This window comes from Saccoglossus kowalevskii, chromosome 18 (assembly GCF_978046115.1).
Source record: "Saccoglossus kowalevskii chromosome 18, keSacKowa6.1, whole genome shotgun sequence".
Classification (NCBI taxonomy): domain Eukaryota; kingdom Metazoa; phylum Hemichordata; class Enteropneusta; family Harrimaniidae; genus Saccoglossus; species Saccoglossus kowalevskii.
Genome location: NC_140658.1, coordinates 16,394,971 through 16,411,658, shown reverse-complemented (window position 1 = coordinate 16,411,658; position 16,688 = coordinate 16,394,971). Strand labels below are relative to the sequence as shown.

At 38.2% G+C, this 16,688-nt stretch overlaps 1 protein-coding gene across 1 annotated transcript in view; it reads right to left on the bottom strand.

Annotated features, from left to right (window-relative positions):
* Positions 1-223: 223 nt before the first annotated feature.
* Positions 224-16,688, bottom strand: part of LOC102802393 (uncharacterized) — a 49,752-nt gene continuing 33,287 nt past the window's right edge. Inside the window, exons 29-36 of the mRNA XM_085492963.1 lie at positions 16,142-16,297; positions 8,898-8,949; positions 4,873-5,067; positions 4,553-4,683; positions 3,671-3,765; positions 2,614-2,772; positions 1,158-1,302; positions 224-524 (exon numbers count right to left, since the gene is read on the bottom strand). Of these exons, the coding sequence (XP_085349089.1) occupies positions 471-524; positions 1,158-1,302; positions 2,614-2,772; positions 3,671-3,765; positions 4,553-4,683; positions 4,873-5,067; positions 8,898-8,949; positions 16,142-16,297 (987 nt within the window). The 3' untranslated portion in view covers positions 224-470. The remainder of the gene's footprint in view (positions 525-1,157; positions 1,303-2,613; positions 2,773-3,670; positions 3,766-4,552; positions 4,684-4,872; positions 5,068-8,897; positions 8,950-16,141; positions 16,298-16,688) is intronic.

Genomic DNA, 16,688 nt, shown 5'->3' with positions numbered 1-16,688 from the left:
TTGTTTGTAATACATTTCTCACTACAATTAAGAATGGGTATTCAGTGAGAAATGCAGTGAATATGCCTGAATAGTCAGTTACAATAGCAAGCCAGTAAATGATCAAACCATGCAGAATTCTCGCAACACTGAGCAGTTAGAGAAGTTTTCACCAAGTAACCAAAGAACAGGTAAAATAGCGTAAATTATAGTGAACAACTCGAATAATAACATATGGCACAACTGTGGATCAATGGTATTTTATATACGTCAACATCATCAATAGAAACTATGGTTTATAAATTAATTATAAATATCTCAGTAAATTCATATCATAAGACAAAACTAGGTATATATATTCAATATATACAAATACAATAAATTACAACTATGGTTTAACAGCATCATTTTTATGCTAAGTAATAAAGGCAATAAATATTAATAAAAACAACATTATACATAGAGTATCTTTCAAACCACAAATATTGGTCTTATAGGAAAGTAGCTTGGAGAGCACGCTTCATGTTCATAACTTCCTTTTCTTGCTGCAAATAAAATTGAGAATATAAAATAATATTAGGTAGGTTTTGCTGGAGTGGGATGGTGTTGTTGTATGGAAGGGGGGAGGTAGGAAAGCAAAGTGTAGGCTAGGATGGGTGGGTTTATGAAAGGATTGTGTGTTGTGAAGGTATGCTTGGGAAAAATAAGGGTAGGTATGATGAGGTGTTGAAGAGTAAGGTTTGCATGGTTAGAATAAAATAGAGATTCCAAGTGGGCTGGCAGGCTATTTAAATATAAAATCAAGATATGGGTACATGGTGGAAAGGGTATGGTAGAATTGGTGATTATGGGTGGGTAAGGTAGGTGGGTAAGGTAGGTCGGGTAGGTAGGTCGAGTTGGGTTGGGTTGGGTTGGGTTGGGTGGATGCGTAGGAAGGTAGGGTTGGGTGGATGCGTAGGAAGGTAGGGTAGGGTTGGGTTGGGTTGGGTAGGGTTGGGTTGGGTTGGGTTGGGTTGGGTTGGGTTGGGTTGGGTAGGAAGGTGAGGAAGATAGGTAGGTAGCTAGGTAGGGTGGGGTTATTTAAGGTCTGGTACACAAGGTATTGGGTGGGATAACATGGGTGGTAATTGGAAAAAGAATAAAGTACATGTAGGCCTTGATTCATGAGATTAACTCACCATATCTTTGAGAACCTTTTTCTGTAATTGTGCTATTTCTGCTTTTAATGATGTTTTCATCTTAATTAAATTCTTCTTCTGCATCTCTTCTAATTTTGTAAGTGCAACTCGGAATTGTCCATAGATATTCTCAGTTCTATTCAATCTGTAATAATCAAATACTATGTATGAATGCTTCTACTGGAGTTACACTTTTTATTTTTATATGCTAGAACATATTATTCTCAGAGACTGAAATACAGCAATTTCACCGCCTGACATCCATCACCGGTAAAACAAAAGCCAACTCTCTGGAAATGGTACTTTAGGCTACTTGTTGAGACTCTTCTGAACAGTGTAACAAGTCTACTTACTTTTACATGTGCAATGTACATACCGGATACAATATATATAAATTTGGTTGCTCAGGATTACCTGTGCCATTTTTTTTTTATTTTAGCTGTTTTCACAGATGCTTCAACCAGCGTTCCACAGCAGCTCACGCAGAGCCCGAAGAAATGCATGGTACAGTACTACATGTCGTAGAAATGAATATTTATGCTTAAGTATAGTTGGACAGTTTGAATCTAAACAGAATTTGGCAAAAATTTGATAGAAATCTACTTGCATCGCTGTGAAACATTACCTTGCCACTGTACAAACTGCATTAAGATTGAATAAATAAAGTGATTTAATTATCAAGATTTCAACAAAAGTACAAGATGAATTCAATATTCTTTGATGTTTACTCAACAACCAACATACAATCTTGGCATTGGTCATAATGTTTTATAGATTCACTCAACTGATTACCGGTACATGAACAGTATGCACAAACCAAGTTTTAACTCATTTAAGTAAACTCTAAACCTTAATAGACAAACTCACCAAGACAAGTAAAATTAAACATTAATTAGAAACCATTCTCAATGTTATTAATTATGCTACATGTCCTGAAGTAAAACAGTCAAACATTTAGCATAACTGATATTATGTTGCAAGTCTAAATATTGTATTTTAAATTGTTTCAAGACCTTGCCTAAATACTGCTCATATTTTAGACATTTTCAATAATGCCTAAGAGAGCTGGTTAAGATCTTTTTAAGACATTTTAAAGTGGGAATCATAGTAACCGTCAAGAAATTTGGTTTATGTGAAAGCCTGTCAATCCTCAACCTGTTCTATTCACCACAGTTTTAATTTAATTATCTGTAAACTTAGTTGAAATTTTTAACAAATGCAGTAAAGTGACCGAGGCATCAGTAGTCAATCACATCCTATCCTATAAAGGTGCTAAAAACTTTATCACAACAAAATCTACGAAAAAATTTGGCTATTTGTAAACAAGTACTGAGCCTGATATTCTGGTAAATAGTTGTTGCATTTGGTATTTGGCACTACTTCATAAGTCAAAAGCTACACATAAATATATCCTACATAATACAACCTTTGATGTTCAAGAGATGCGACATCTTACCTCACTTCAACAGATCTTCTGTGAGATTGTAACTTCTCATGTTGTTTCTTGAATAATTCCAGAAACTGTTCATCAGTTTCATTGAGGGTATCTACCAATCCTTCCAGTTCAACCATTTCATTCAGTATAACATCACTGAATTCATGGAATAACTGTTGTCTATGAAAATATGTGAAATGTACATATATTGTAATACTTGTATTGGATGCATTGATTGTGTAACATATAAAGTGCACTGTCACTCGCCTATAACTCGCCTATAACTCACCGATAACTCGCCGATAACTCGCCGATAACTCGCCCAAATCAAGCCAGGAGAGGTAATTTTATCCAATATAAAAAATGTTTGAAAGAATACTGATACATTTTGGAATGGTTGCTAAAATCTTTTTACTCTGAACAGCAGATTCTATTGTTTTTCTGTGTTAGATGTATAATACATGTAATAATATGAGGTTATTACGAGGATACCTCAAAGTATGCACAAAGACGGTACAGCAGAGGTTGATGCAATGGCGTACTGTGTGAGTGAATACTTTGAGGTATCCTCATAATAACTTTATTATTATACATCTTTTCTGTCCAAGGAAACATCATGGGAATGCCAAAATTTAAAAAGTTTAGAACAGAATCAGCAAACTTTTTTCTGTGGAGTCTGGTCAAACCCTGGTGGCAACCATGTTTGTTTTTATTACTAGAGGATGCTTACATGAGTAATCATTCCATATTTGGAATTCGCATTTCCCTATATGGTAAGATGAAAAAACCCATAAAATACCGCAAAATTATGGCACTACAGTGACAGATGTATAATAAAATATATTATTTAATACAAGTGTTGTAGAAGTTGTTTTGAATCGATATCCAATCGTGGTGCAGTGCAAAGACTTAGGCATAAAATTAATTTGAAAACTATTTGATTTCAATTTAATTAGAAACTTTTAAATTAGTGCTTTAAACAGTTCTACATTTTTTGCAAATGTGCTGTCCAGGAGGATTCTGAATTGAATGTAGTTGGAAACTAATCCCTAAAGATGTGTAAGAAGACAGTCTTTACCTTGATTCATTAAGTCCTGTACATAAGCCAGACATCTGTCTCTTTGTTGCACTCAATGTCTTATTCACTATCTGTTCAATGTGACTTGTTTTTTTCTGTTACAAAAAACACAAAACAATGAAATTTAGCAAATATTAATTATTAAAATAAGATACCACAAAAACACACAATGCACTACATAAAAAAAGAAAACATAAGTTAGGTTAGTCAAATTGTTTATTAATGTCTTGGATACATGTTTTGAAAGCCCTACTTCTCAAATAAGACATTTGCCAATAGTTAATTTTTCCTCAGCACCACAAACAATTTTATTTTTGGTAATAATTTATTTTATTCTTAATTTTCCAACTATACATATTCATACCAACAATTGGTCAGCTGAGGTGAGTTTCACTGCATATTTGTGTATCATTTGTACATAACAGCCGTGAAAACCTTAATTATTCCTTTGACCTAACAAAATACAACCTTAATTGTTCAGAACCATACAATCAATATAGTTTTGCTGAAAGAGAATTTAAATTTTCAAGAGAAAATGGCACCTATGTTCCAAGTTTCATTGAGACATGCTGCTAAGTTATATTAAATTGTTATGCAAATTAGATAATTAATTTTCACAGATGTTAACCCAATGCATCTGCATCATTATTATGCAAATGAGACCATTACTATGAATAGAAAACAACTAAAAATTAATTAGGTTTGTATATTATATCAGAGTACCCCCGGTACCGATATACCAAGTTTCATCAAAATCCAAACAGAGGTATTTGAGATATTGGTGGAACAGACAGACATATAGAAATGGTAACCGCAAAGACTCCTATTGTGTGCTTTGCACACAGAAGACTAAAATCAGATCATGAGTAACTTCATAAATACCTGCATTACACCTTGCAACTCAGATCCAAAGTCTTTTAGCATATTACAGACACCAAGTTCAATACTAGATACACCGGTATCAGAAATATCAGAACTACCAGTTTCAACACTCTCTTCTCTAATTGTATGAGCTAGATTGGGGACAGAATTTAAGAATGGGAATAATAGTGTGAAAACATATCGAACACGGCTAGTGTGCTGATCAACACTCTTTATTATTGCGCGATAATGAAAGCCTACATTTGCATGTAAATTCACTATTGCTTAAATATTGTCCTTATTGTCAAAATAATTATATCAACAATACAATTTTATTATACCTGGTGTGAGCGAGTTTAATCGGAATAATTTTCTTGGTCTTATATGTACATTCTGTTGCAGTTCCTCATTGCCATCATCCTCCGACATGTCATCTTCATCTTCCTCATCAACATCTTCTACTTCTTTATTCAGTAAATTAGCGTATTTACGTTTTAACTCTTTGATGGCTGTACTGCCTGGTCTAAAACTAGGACCTGTGTCACACAAGATTATACATTAATGTAACCACGACTTCTGTCGAGTTGCGCCAATGGGTGTTAGACCCATGGGGTTAATTTGTTGTTCTCAAAGGAGGATATTAGTGTAGGTGGCATACACATGATTGGGTTAAAATCACCTAGAGTAGTTCATTTTGTATTGTGAACGAGACCCTTATTTCTATTATTTAGTCAGCATTGAGTTGTATTAACCAGCACGTTTTTGTTTTGAAAGTTTTTCTGGTGTCAAGGATAATTTGCATAATTTATGTTGGTGACCTAGTTTTTGAGATATTATATTTGTCTTGTATGTATATTCCTAGGAGTAAGCAGTATTTCTTTTGTTCGTTATCATGCTATTTTGATAGGGAATTTTCTTGTGTTTTAAAATTTATGAGTGTGTTCTACTTTGATGCAGTATGGGCTGAACAGCGTGACTTTTGTTGACAAGTTGGTCTTGGAAAGTTGCTATGTGAGTGACGTCATGATTTCAACACGAGTTGTTTTTTTTAGAGGGTTTTGCTGCGCACCGCTAATGACTTTGTATTGTGTCAGCGCGTTGTTTTTTTGACCCATAGGTTGTATTATTTTATAGTACTATTATAATTTTAGATGATATAAATTTCGTAGTTAGGGTTTAAATATTTAGAGTTGCAGGGATTTTAGATCGGTCCCCCGGCCTTCTTGCAATTGGTACGAGCCTACCTAAGAGCGAGACGGAGGCAGGCGGTTGTTATGGCGGATGTTGTGAGCTGACGTGCGACAAGAAGTCTCCGAAACATTTTGAATATTTCTACATTTTTTACGGACTATGTGCTCGGAAAGTCAATAATCAAGCTGCAGAGATACTCAGCGTGGATGTGACAGAAATTCTGGATCATTTGAAGTTTTTCAAGCATCGTTTGTTGTGCACGAAGAAATCAAGTTTGTGGACCGACAGAACCGCCGTTGAAGATACGCGAGTCCTGTATACTGTGTCCAAAAAAACTTCAGTTGGACCCATTTCGATAGTGCATGCCATATGTTTTATAATCTAAGGTTCCTTAGTAATTTCCCCGTATGAGTTGTTTTTATTGTAGCGTATAATTTTAATTTTTGTTACGACATAGTGTATTTTATCGTCCTTTGAATTTACCGAGTTATAGAGTACACTATCAGTGAAGAGTTTCGGGAGTACCAGATTCAATGAATAATTTGTTGTATTTATAGTCATTTTCTCTTGATTGTTCAATGAATCTGGCTACTTAGCGTTTATCGTGTGTTTTGACGTTTTCATTGTCTGTGCGACTGACATATATTTGGCCTTTCCGTCGCACTATTCAGCGTACCGCGCGCTCAGTTTTCTGTTTTACATTTTCGGCCATTCCGGCTAAAATTGTTGTTATACGGGTTTGTGCGTTTAAGCGCTAGGGAGCATAAGCCGTATAACTATTGCGTTTGTTACATATTCCTGTATTGAGAACTAAACATAGATTGTTCTGTGGTATATCTTACGTAGACCCCTTTAACTATTCTTATGTTTGGCCTATTTGTTAAAGGGCGAGTACTACATTTTTATACTTAATGACATTGTGGTAAGTTGTAAATTTTGAGTGGATTCCTGTTACTGATAGGAGAAATTGAATTGGGCATTTAGTATTTTTGAATTTACTAAGTCTAGTGTATACCTTTTGCTGCTTTAGGCTAAACTATATTGATGTTGTGTATAGTTAGCCAGTGTACAATTTTTTGTTGTTATTTATTAAATCATTTTTGTGAGAAACTATTCCATGTGTGTTTGGTCATACACCTTCTTTGCACTTGTAAATATCAGTGAAGCTGTCCATGCCATAACCCGAACCTGTGAGATAAATTTGTCTGCTTCGAGTTCCTCTACTGTGACGTTAGGGAGACCCGTTGTCACTGGTTACAAAGGTCACTGAGAAAGGGCCTACATTAACAAGACATATCATGTCATAGCCGCTGTTTCAAGACAAAGTAGTGTGTGAACCAAATGATCAGTCAGTCAGTTTTCAATTTGGCCTGAACAATACCCCTTGTAGTTGAACGACAAAACTATGTGCCTTGAAGATGTGTCTCACAATACTGAGTACCAGTTTATATTCCAAGTTTGAATGAAATTGTCAATGCAAAGCTTAAAAAAACATTCTTTTGACCAAAAATGACATATTTTGACCCAAAACGACACCACTAAAGCACTTAGATTGTAAAATCAATATATGTAATACATGTATACTGTGAAGCAGTTTGAATGGAATTGGTCAATGTATTGCCAATATAACAGGCAAAAACATCATTTTCACTATATTTTTGACCAAAAATAATATATTTCACCCAAAAATGTGCCAATTGATATAATATGCAATTTATTGTGTATTACCTATCATTTTCAGTTGACTTTAAACCTAAAAATATCCCTGAATGAGCAGGAATTGAAAAAAAAACTTGCTGAGCAAATGCACATTAAACAATTTATAATGTGACATGGACTGACCAAATCCATGAGTCCCTGTCTCGGACTGTGACATGACAGAGTCTCAGTTAGTTACCGGTAAATAGTAAACAGAGAATGAGTCAGTCATTTTAAATCAGAATATGAAAACAAGCTGCCTGTCGGTTGAGATAGCTCCGCTGTTAGCAATGCACATTTCAATTGAAGAACAGAAGATATCATTAGAAAATTAACAATATGTATAGTATAGCAACGAGACTGTTTTCAACAAGAAGTCGAAAATATCACTTTTTACCAAAAACTAAAAAGATATTCACTAAAATTATAGAATTGAAGATATCATTACAAAATAAATAAATCTGAGAGAGATCCACATGTAGTACCTATATATGTAATATCAAAGCAATCGGACTTGTGGTTTTTAACAAGAAGTTGAAAATATCTCTTTTCACCAAAAATGACAAAAATATTCACCAAAATTAGAGAATTAAAGATATCATTACAAAATGAACAAATGTGAGAGAGGTCCACATGTAGTACCTATATATGTAATATCAAAGCAATTGGACTTGCGGTTTTTAACAAGAAGTCGAAAATATCACTTTTTACCAAAAATGACAAAAATATTCACCAAAATTAGAGAATTGAAGATATCATCATGAAATGAACAAATCTAAGAGAGGTCTACCCAGGGAACATATACACCAAGTATCAAAGCATTCAGGCTTGTAGTTTTCAAGAACAAGTCGAAAAAGTAAAACATTGACACGGACGACGACGACGAACAATCACTCATATGATAAGCTCTGCTCGACAAAGTCGACAGCGGAGCTAAAAATTACATGAGAGTAAAGAAAGATGCAAGTTTTTTATTTCTGCTTTTTTCTCTGCTTGGTTGTAAAGTTTGATTGCAATCAGGCAATGTATATGTTAAACAACATCATTTGGGCATTTTGAAAAAAGTATTAAAATTATGGTCTTGTTAGTATATACTCAGTATATAGCATGTTTAAAAAAATGGCAACCAATTGGCCATTTTGAATCCCATCTGAAAAAACAAAATAGCATGCAACATGGTCCCATTATGTCCAATGTATTTACCATGTTTGAATGAAATCTATCCAGACATGACGGAGGTCCTGTTCAAGAATGGCAGAAATGTACAATGTATGTTTATATACGTTGTATATGTCACTATAATTGGAATCATATCGAATATAATGCAACTCAGAAACCTAATTCTTTAATGCTACCAGAGTACTCTATTTTCACTGAAGTGGTCAATCAGGGATAATAAAATATTAGTGAAAATACTTTATCTCATTGATTGTAGTTAATATGCCAAACAACATAAATAAAAATTGACTTTACATACCTGACTTGGGATACTCTTCAGTTTGTATAGTTGCACTATCTTTTCGGTGGCTCTGTATAGATTGTCAAAATACATAAATATGTACTATCAAAATGCAGAATTCAATGGTTTTATGACACAATGAAGAATATTTTTCCATATTAAAAATTAGAAAGCACAGCCACCAAGATGAGATAGGGTAAAAATATTTTGACAAAACAGACACTGAACAAGGTACCTTAGGATATGCTATTCTATCCTCTGTGGATATACGTTAATTGACAGCTGTATGTTTAAAGGCCAAAAATAAGTAATATTTGAATGATCTACCGGTAGTATATACTGTAAAACTTTTAAAACTAGCGCCGAAGGCGCATATTAGTTTTTATGTTTATATAAGAGATTGCATACTTACCTTTGGTTAATGAAATTTTAATTTCATAAACAAATGGGATAATTGCCAATTATCATATATACTGGTTAAATAAAATCGAAATAACAGTGGATAGCTCCCGTAGGGGGCGTCCTTCCCCTGTCATCTGATTTGCATACTTCCAGATCTTTTTAACCACGATATTGATTCGTAGCTATTTATCTGGGGTGGTTTTGGGTGGGAAGGTAAGTATGCAATCTCTTATATAAACATAAAAACTAATATGCGCCTTCGGCGCTAGTTTTAAAAGTTTATTACAGAGTATTGCATACTAACCCCTTTGGTTAATGAAATTTTAATTTCATAAACAAATGGGACAGATTACCAGAGAATATATCTTGGCAGATAAATACTACCCCACCTGATTATGGAATTGAAAAAATTCCATCCCCCTAACTGTATAACTCCCGCTAACTGAATAATTCTTGCAGTTGCGGGAAGTTGCATGCCCTATTGTTTCGTTACAACTTGGCCTGTCACTAGGTAGCCTAACGAGTGTAGGCCCTGTGACTCGGCCGCTAGGTCTTTCAGGTAATAAGAGAGAAAAGTGTTGCTAGTTTTCCAGGACCCGGCTGCTAGCACCTGGGCTAAAGAAGCTCCGCTAGCAAATGCCAGTGTATTACCTATGCCTCTTAAGTCATTCATCTTGGCAGTGACTTTGCCTGCCTCTGTGCTCAAATACTTATCACTATAAGCGTGGTAAACTGTCTCTTTTACCCATCTCGCTAACGTGAATTTCGACGCCGCTGAGCTTTGTTTACCTTTTTTGTAACAAACGAACATCGACCTTTGACCCCTTCTGACCCCGGAACTACGTTTCTTATAATAAGCTAGCGCACGTACCGGACAAAGAATTCTGTCTTGTTTTTCATTGGAAATATTGCTCAGTGCCGGGATAACGATCGGAGTCGCCGTCTCGTGCAGTTTCTGATTTTTTCCTCTGAATTTTACTGATGTCATTAAAATCGCTTTATCGGGATAAAACACCGTAAAATTGTCTTCAAATGACAGAGCGTGTATTTCGCTAACTCGCCTCCCTGAAGCGAGTGCTAGCAGAAAAACAGTCTTTTTCTTCCAGTCCTGTAGTGACGCCAATTCCTTCGGTTCGTATGGGAATTGTCGTAGCGCTTCAAGGACTACTGACAAGCTCCATGCAGGTGCTTTGTACCTCTCAATGGGGCCCGCCTGTGTAATAAAGCCCTTGAACAGATCGGAGATTGTCGGGTCATCCGAAATGTTTTTGCCTAGGCTTAGTTTGAGTACAGAGTTGATCGCCGATTTATAGTTTTCTACTGTCCCCGGTTTCAACTTTTTTTCGTTGATCAAATAAGAAAAAAACTCCGCTACTTGGAGCAAAGAGGGATAGAGTGGATGTATATCCCCTGCAAGACACCAATTACGAAATTTTTCCCAGTGGTATTGATACAATCCATTTGAGGAATCCCTAAGCCCGGCCGTCGTTGTTTGCGACACTTGGCTTGAAAACCCTTGCGCAATTCTAAATTGCTGGATAGTTTCCACACGTGAAGTTGGTACAGCTCCGGGTTGGTTGGTGTATAACCGCCGGGTTGTGTCAACGTGATTTCTTGTGGCAGGCTTCTCGGATGGTCTGTTAGCAGAGACAGCAGTAACGGAAACCAAGTCTGAGACGGCCAGTTCGGTGCCACTAGAATCATGTGCGAGTTCTCCGATTGTTCCAGTTTTTGTAACGTTCGGTGGATCAATGGAAATGGTGGGAATGCGTAACTGAACATTCCGCCCCACTCTATCTGAAGTGCGTCCCACGTCAGTGACTGTTTGTCCGGATAACGCGTCACAAAAACGGGACGTTTTTTGTTTTCCGGTGTTGCAAACAGATCTACCTGGGGTTCCCCCCCACATGTCGAACACTAGGTTTACTGCCGTCTGTGACAGCTCCCATTCTGTGTCGTCGCAGGGTTTCCCCCGGGATAGCGAGTCCGCTACACCGTTTTGGACTCCCGGTATATGTTTGCACATCAGCTCGACTTTGTTTTGTGCACACCACTTTAGCACTGCTACAGCATGGTCGTTTAACGACTGTGATTTCGTTCCCCCTTCCTTGTTGAGGTAAGCTACTACAGTCTGATTGTCGGATCTTATTAACACAGCCCGGTTTTTTTACCGCATTTTTGAAGGATTGCAGGGAGAACTGCACCGCTAGCATTTCCAGCCGGTTTATGTGAAATTTCCTTTGTTTTTCGTTCCACTGACCATGTGCAATCCCGTCCATGCAGTGCCCTCCCCAGCCCGTCATGGATGCGTCCGTCACCAACGTTACTGTCGGTTTCGCCTTGTCCATGGGAATCCCCGCCGTGAGGTTCTTGAGGTTGCCCCACCACGGAAGTGATTCCAGAAAGGCCGGTGTGAACAGTACCGGTTTTTCGTATTTTATCCCGTCCTTTGATAGTCGCATTTTTAACTGTGCGTCTAACACTAGGCGTTGGATCGGTCTGGACTGTAGTGCCGCTCTCCGTACTAAGCCCCTCATCGAAGTTAACATCCCCACTAGTGGCATTACCTGGCGTAGTGTGGCTTGTTTTTGTTTTAGAAATGATTGTATCATTTTTTGTACATTGTCGATTCTGTGCTGGGCTGGTCGGATCATGCCTTTCTCCGCATCCAGTTCCATGCCCAGAAAGATTATTTTCTGCGTCGGTATTAATTCTGATTTTTCCATATTTATCAGAAAACCTAGCTTTAGCAGTAGACTGACAGTCCGCTCGGTTGATTGACAAATCAGGTTCCGATTTTGACTTTTTATCAGCCAGTCGTCTAAGTAGGGGTTGACGTCTGCTGCGTTCTTGTGCAGTAACGCCACCACTGTGCGTAGAACTTTTGTAAACAGAAATGGGGCTGACGTCAGGCCGAAAGGTAGGTACGGTGTACTGATACGTTACACCGTTCACCACGAATCGTAACAAGCGCCTGCTTTCTGTGTGTATTGGTATGTGCAGGTGAGCGTCGGTCAAGTCGAGGGACGTCATCCAGTCCCCTTTTTGAATTGACGCTCTCACTAGTGCCGGAGTTAACATTTTGAACGTTTCTTTCTTCACAATTTTGTTCAACTCCTTTAAATCCAGCACCAGCCTGTACCCACCGTTGGATTTCTTGACGGGAAATAACCTCAAGATGAAAGAATTTTTCGGGTTTTGTACCCGCTGAATTACCTTTTTTTCGAGTAGTATTTCCACGCTTTCTTTCAGTATTGTTGACTGAGTAGAGCCCGGTTTCCCCGAAATACATGTTCTTTTTTCGCATTTCGGTTCTTTTATTAACGGTATTCGATACCCGTGTGTTATTATCGATATCACATACGGATCGTTTATCGTTTCTTTCCACCGGGGAATACATTTCTGCAGACGCAGTGCCACTGGCGTGGAGGGACTCACCAACCCTCGGTCGCTTGTGGCGGTATACATTGACATCGCCGATTTCTCCATTTCCCCCTGGAGTGAATGCGGCGTTATATCCCCGTTTAACGTCCTTCCCCCCCCTTTTTTCCAACCTGGAGGGGAGTAGGGACTCTGCCTTACGGGTTTCTGTTTTTTCACCTGTCGATGCGTCATTCTCCCTACGTCCACGCATTCGGCCGGTTGTTTGTTTATACGATCGCCCACCGACCTGAGGTGCGGCCGACCGTGTTTTTGTTGTGCACGATTGAGTTCCCGCCATCCTGGGCACTGAACAAAATCGCTTAATGCACGATGTTTTGCACGACTTGGTTCCCGCCGACCTGGGCACTGAACCGAATCGTTTAATGCAAGTGGTATATGTGTAAGGGGATCTGTGGTTTGATTTGTTTGACAAAAATACTCGGAGACTTGAGTAATATTTGACATGTTTAATCGCACCTTGTTTTGATACATTACCATATTTGCTGACGTATAGTCAGGAAGACTTTTTAGTGTTACCAGTCTGTTTCGAGAATTGTTTATTCTGTCGCTGCTGGTCTCCACTTTTTCCTTTTGCCTGATTCGGGTTTGCCTTTGCGTTTCCCTTGGGCTGACCCGTAGTAGCTTGGTTAACTGGCTTCGCCTTGGTCGCGATGCTCTGCTTGTTATTAGCGGCTTGCTTGGCTTTAAAGGCGCCTTCGATCATCACACGGTTAACTTTTGCCGCTGCTTTCTCATCCAACTTAGAATTCACAGCGCTGAGTTTTCCGTCGAATAATTTGGTCCCTCTGAAATCGATCGTCGCCAATTCGTTCTTGATTTCAGCGTTGGCGGCTGTCTTTAGCATAGCGGACCAAACTGCTGCACGGCGAGAGTGTTGAATAGTCGCTCGTAACTGGAGATGACTCTGTATTATGTCAGCGTCGACGACGTTAGTAGCGACCAACAGCGGCTCTAATGTGCTAAACAGTTCATCCTTGGAGATGTTGCCTGTTTTGAATTTCGCTAACTAAATTTGTGTAGTAGTAGTGAAAAATTCTCTATGGCTTAATGCAAGAGAAGTGTCCCAAACGTTGTTTTCCAATCTACATAGCGTTGACTGGGACAGGCAATACGGGATGTAAACTTGTGGTTTGCCGAGTGGATGTTTCGTTATACTTCCTTCGGCGACCATTTCCTGGACGCATGGCTCCAGTTCTGGTGGTTGTACGCCGAGAGGTCGTTCGTGCAGGCTGGTGTCGGTACCGACCGGTGTTTTCCACTCATCAGCAGGCGGTATAACTTTTTGGTAGCGTCTGCTCCAATCGTCCCGGTTAGTCCCCAAGAAGTCGTCCTTGGTGGCTGTAGCGGTTTTCTCGGTAACTTCACGATCCCATTTGCCTCCTCCGATCACGCGTTGTGTTATAGCAGCGCCCTGTGTCAGTCGGGGAGACCATTATAGCATTGCTGAAGTCGCAAAAGTGTCCTTTTTCGGCAGTGTAGACAAACCGATCGAGAAACGTGGGGCGTCCGCCATCGGTGGAATCGGTAGAGGTAAGATTTTCTTGACCATAACCGCACCTTTCGTGATAGCATCGGAGCGGATTTTGAATTCGGGGTCCTCCTTGTCGGTACCACTCGCTGTTGTGGTTTTCGACGAGCCGGCCTCCCCCGCGTTGCTTGTAGCATCTTCAGTAGAAAAAATCACGCCTGCCTCAGCCAGTGCGTCTTCAACATTTTCTCGCACCACTGTTGTGTAGGATTTTTTCTTTGATGTGCCCATTACATTTTCTGCCACATGGAATGCAAATACGGTGATCATCGTAAGTGAGCATCGATATATGGCACTCTTCACACTTTCGTCCGAAAGTGTTTGAATCCGAAGTGCTGGGATGAACGGTGTTCAACTCTCCGGTATCCATATTTTCCGCCATCTTGCAACTGAAGGCGGGCTTTTGAGTTTCGTTACTAAAACTACAATTTTTTACTCAAGGTGACTAAGTACGAAGTTCTTGATGTCCACAAGAGCTTCCTGACACACTAATAGTTCGGTGGCTGTGTTGATGGGTGGTAACAATGTATTTCCACCGCAAAAACAATGATATTTTGGCAAGCCCAAATTTCAACCGTGAATCAATCTCGTGGTTAAAAATGGAAGCATGCAAATCAGATGACAGGGGAAGGACGCCCCCTACGGGAGCTATCCACTGTTATTTCGATTTTATTTAACCAGTATATATGATAATTGGCAATTATCCCATTTGTTTATGAAATTAAAATTTCATTAACCAAAGGGGTTAGTATGCAATACTCTGTAATAAACATGTCTTTTTCGCGAATTTAGCGAGAGAACTGATTCGCTATTTCAAAATGTCGCTAATGACTTTATTATAAATTCAAAATGACCACCAAACAATGTCTTTTTTCTCCACTCCACACACTTGTAAACAAACAAAAAAATCGTATTGACATGATAGATACACTTTATTGAAAAGTAAATTAACACAAAAAAATAAATATATCCATTGTGGTGATTATTTCAATGAAAATAAATAAATGAATTGATACTGATATATCATTACAGAAATTAGTAGTACCTAGTAATTTTTTGAGTCCCAGCAACAATACTGGCTTTTTCAAATCCCTGTTGAATCAGTTTTTATTCATTGCGAACAGAATCAAATTACACTTGACAGTTTTTCTTTGTTTTTATGGAGGTGATAACTGCACATTTGTTTTGGTGCGTAACAGACAAGTATTGTGAAAACAGGATAAGATTCTTTGCCATTTATTTTGACTAGGAGATTTTGATACATGGCCACTCACATAAATAAATTCGGCATACACTCAGGGTTATGATATTTATATATATTAGTTGCAAATTGCAGAAACGATGAAATTACATGTTTTCTGGATCTCTCGTCAGAGGTGTTGACTATCCTCGGGGCGGACTTCCGGGCATTTTCTACCGCCTGGCAACCCTCGCGGTGAAAACAAAGACCAAAAACTCGCAGAAAACGGTACTTTGCGATGGTTGTTGAGAGTCCCCTGAACAGCGCAACAAGATTAGCCCTACGTGTGTAACATATATGAATTTGGTTGTTCAGGATTACTTCAAAGTTGAGTTTGTGTTGTTTTCTCAAGTTTTCACCGGCTCCACCGGCAGTTCCACAGCAGCGCGCACAAAGCCCATAGAAATACGTGGTACAGTGGTGCGCGTCTTAGCAACGTAGAACGTATGTGACGTAGCTCCGCCCTCGAGGATACACAGCTGATTAATGACTTTATATTTACCTTTAGGTTCATTATATAGTCAAAAAGTGAGTTTATACTTGATATGAAGTCATTTGTTTTTAAGCAAAACAGGACAGTAGTATATTGTAGTAAAAGTTGCAGCTTTAAGCATCTCACTTTACGACAATATTAAAATCATTTCTCACCTTGATTATGTTTCTTGGTAATGGAGTTTTGTAACTCATAGTAGTTGGTGTGACAGATTCAACAGATGAGATAACATCAGCATCATCATCGTTGTTGCGACTCAAATCAATATCATTTATTTGATTCAAATCATCACCCAGTGTTGTCAGTGAAATCTAATAAAGTGATAATAATTATATCAGTAAAATAAATAAACTGGTCAGATCTTTCATATTTTGAGATATCTTTATGTTATGGTATTATGACTAACCAAGTAACTCAATAAAAGTTGTCCTGTGTACAGACTGATGGTCTTTATGAGGTTGATTAATTAATTTCTGCATAAAAAGTTGACAACAATTTCTCAGTTTAAAGGGTAATTTGTCAACAGATATTCAAATAAAAATATATATGCTGTTTTTCTTGATACAGAAGTCAGTGTAGAGACTCTGACCAAACTGAGCCAAGTGCAGTTACTTGTCACATTAATAGACAGGTGGTCTTTATATCTGTCTGATTTAACTGTAATATAAGCGATAACAATGTCCCCTAAAAATGTTAACACAC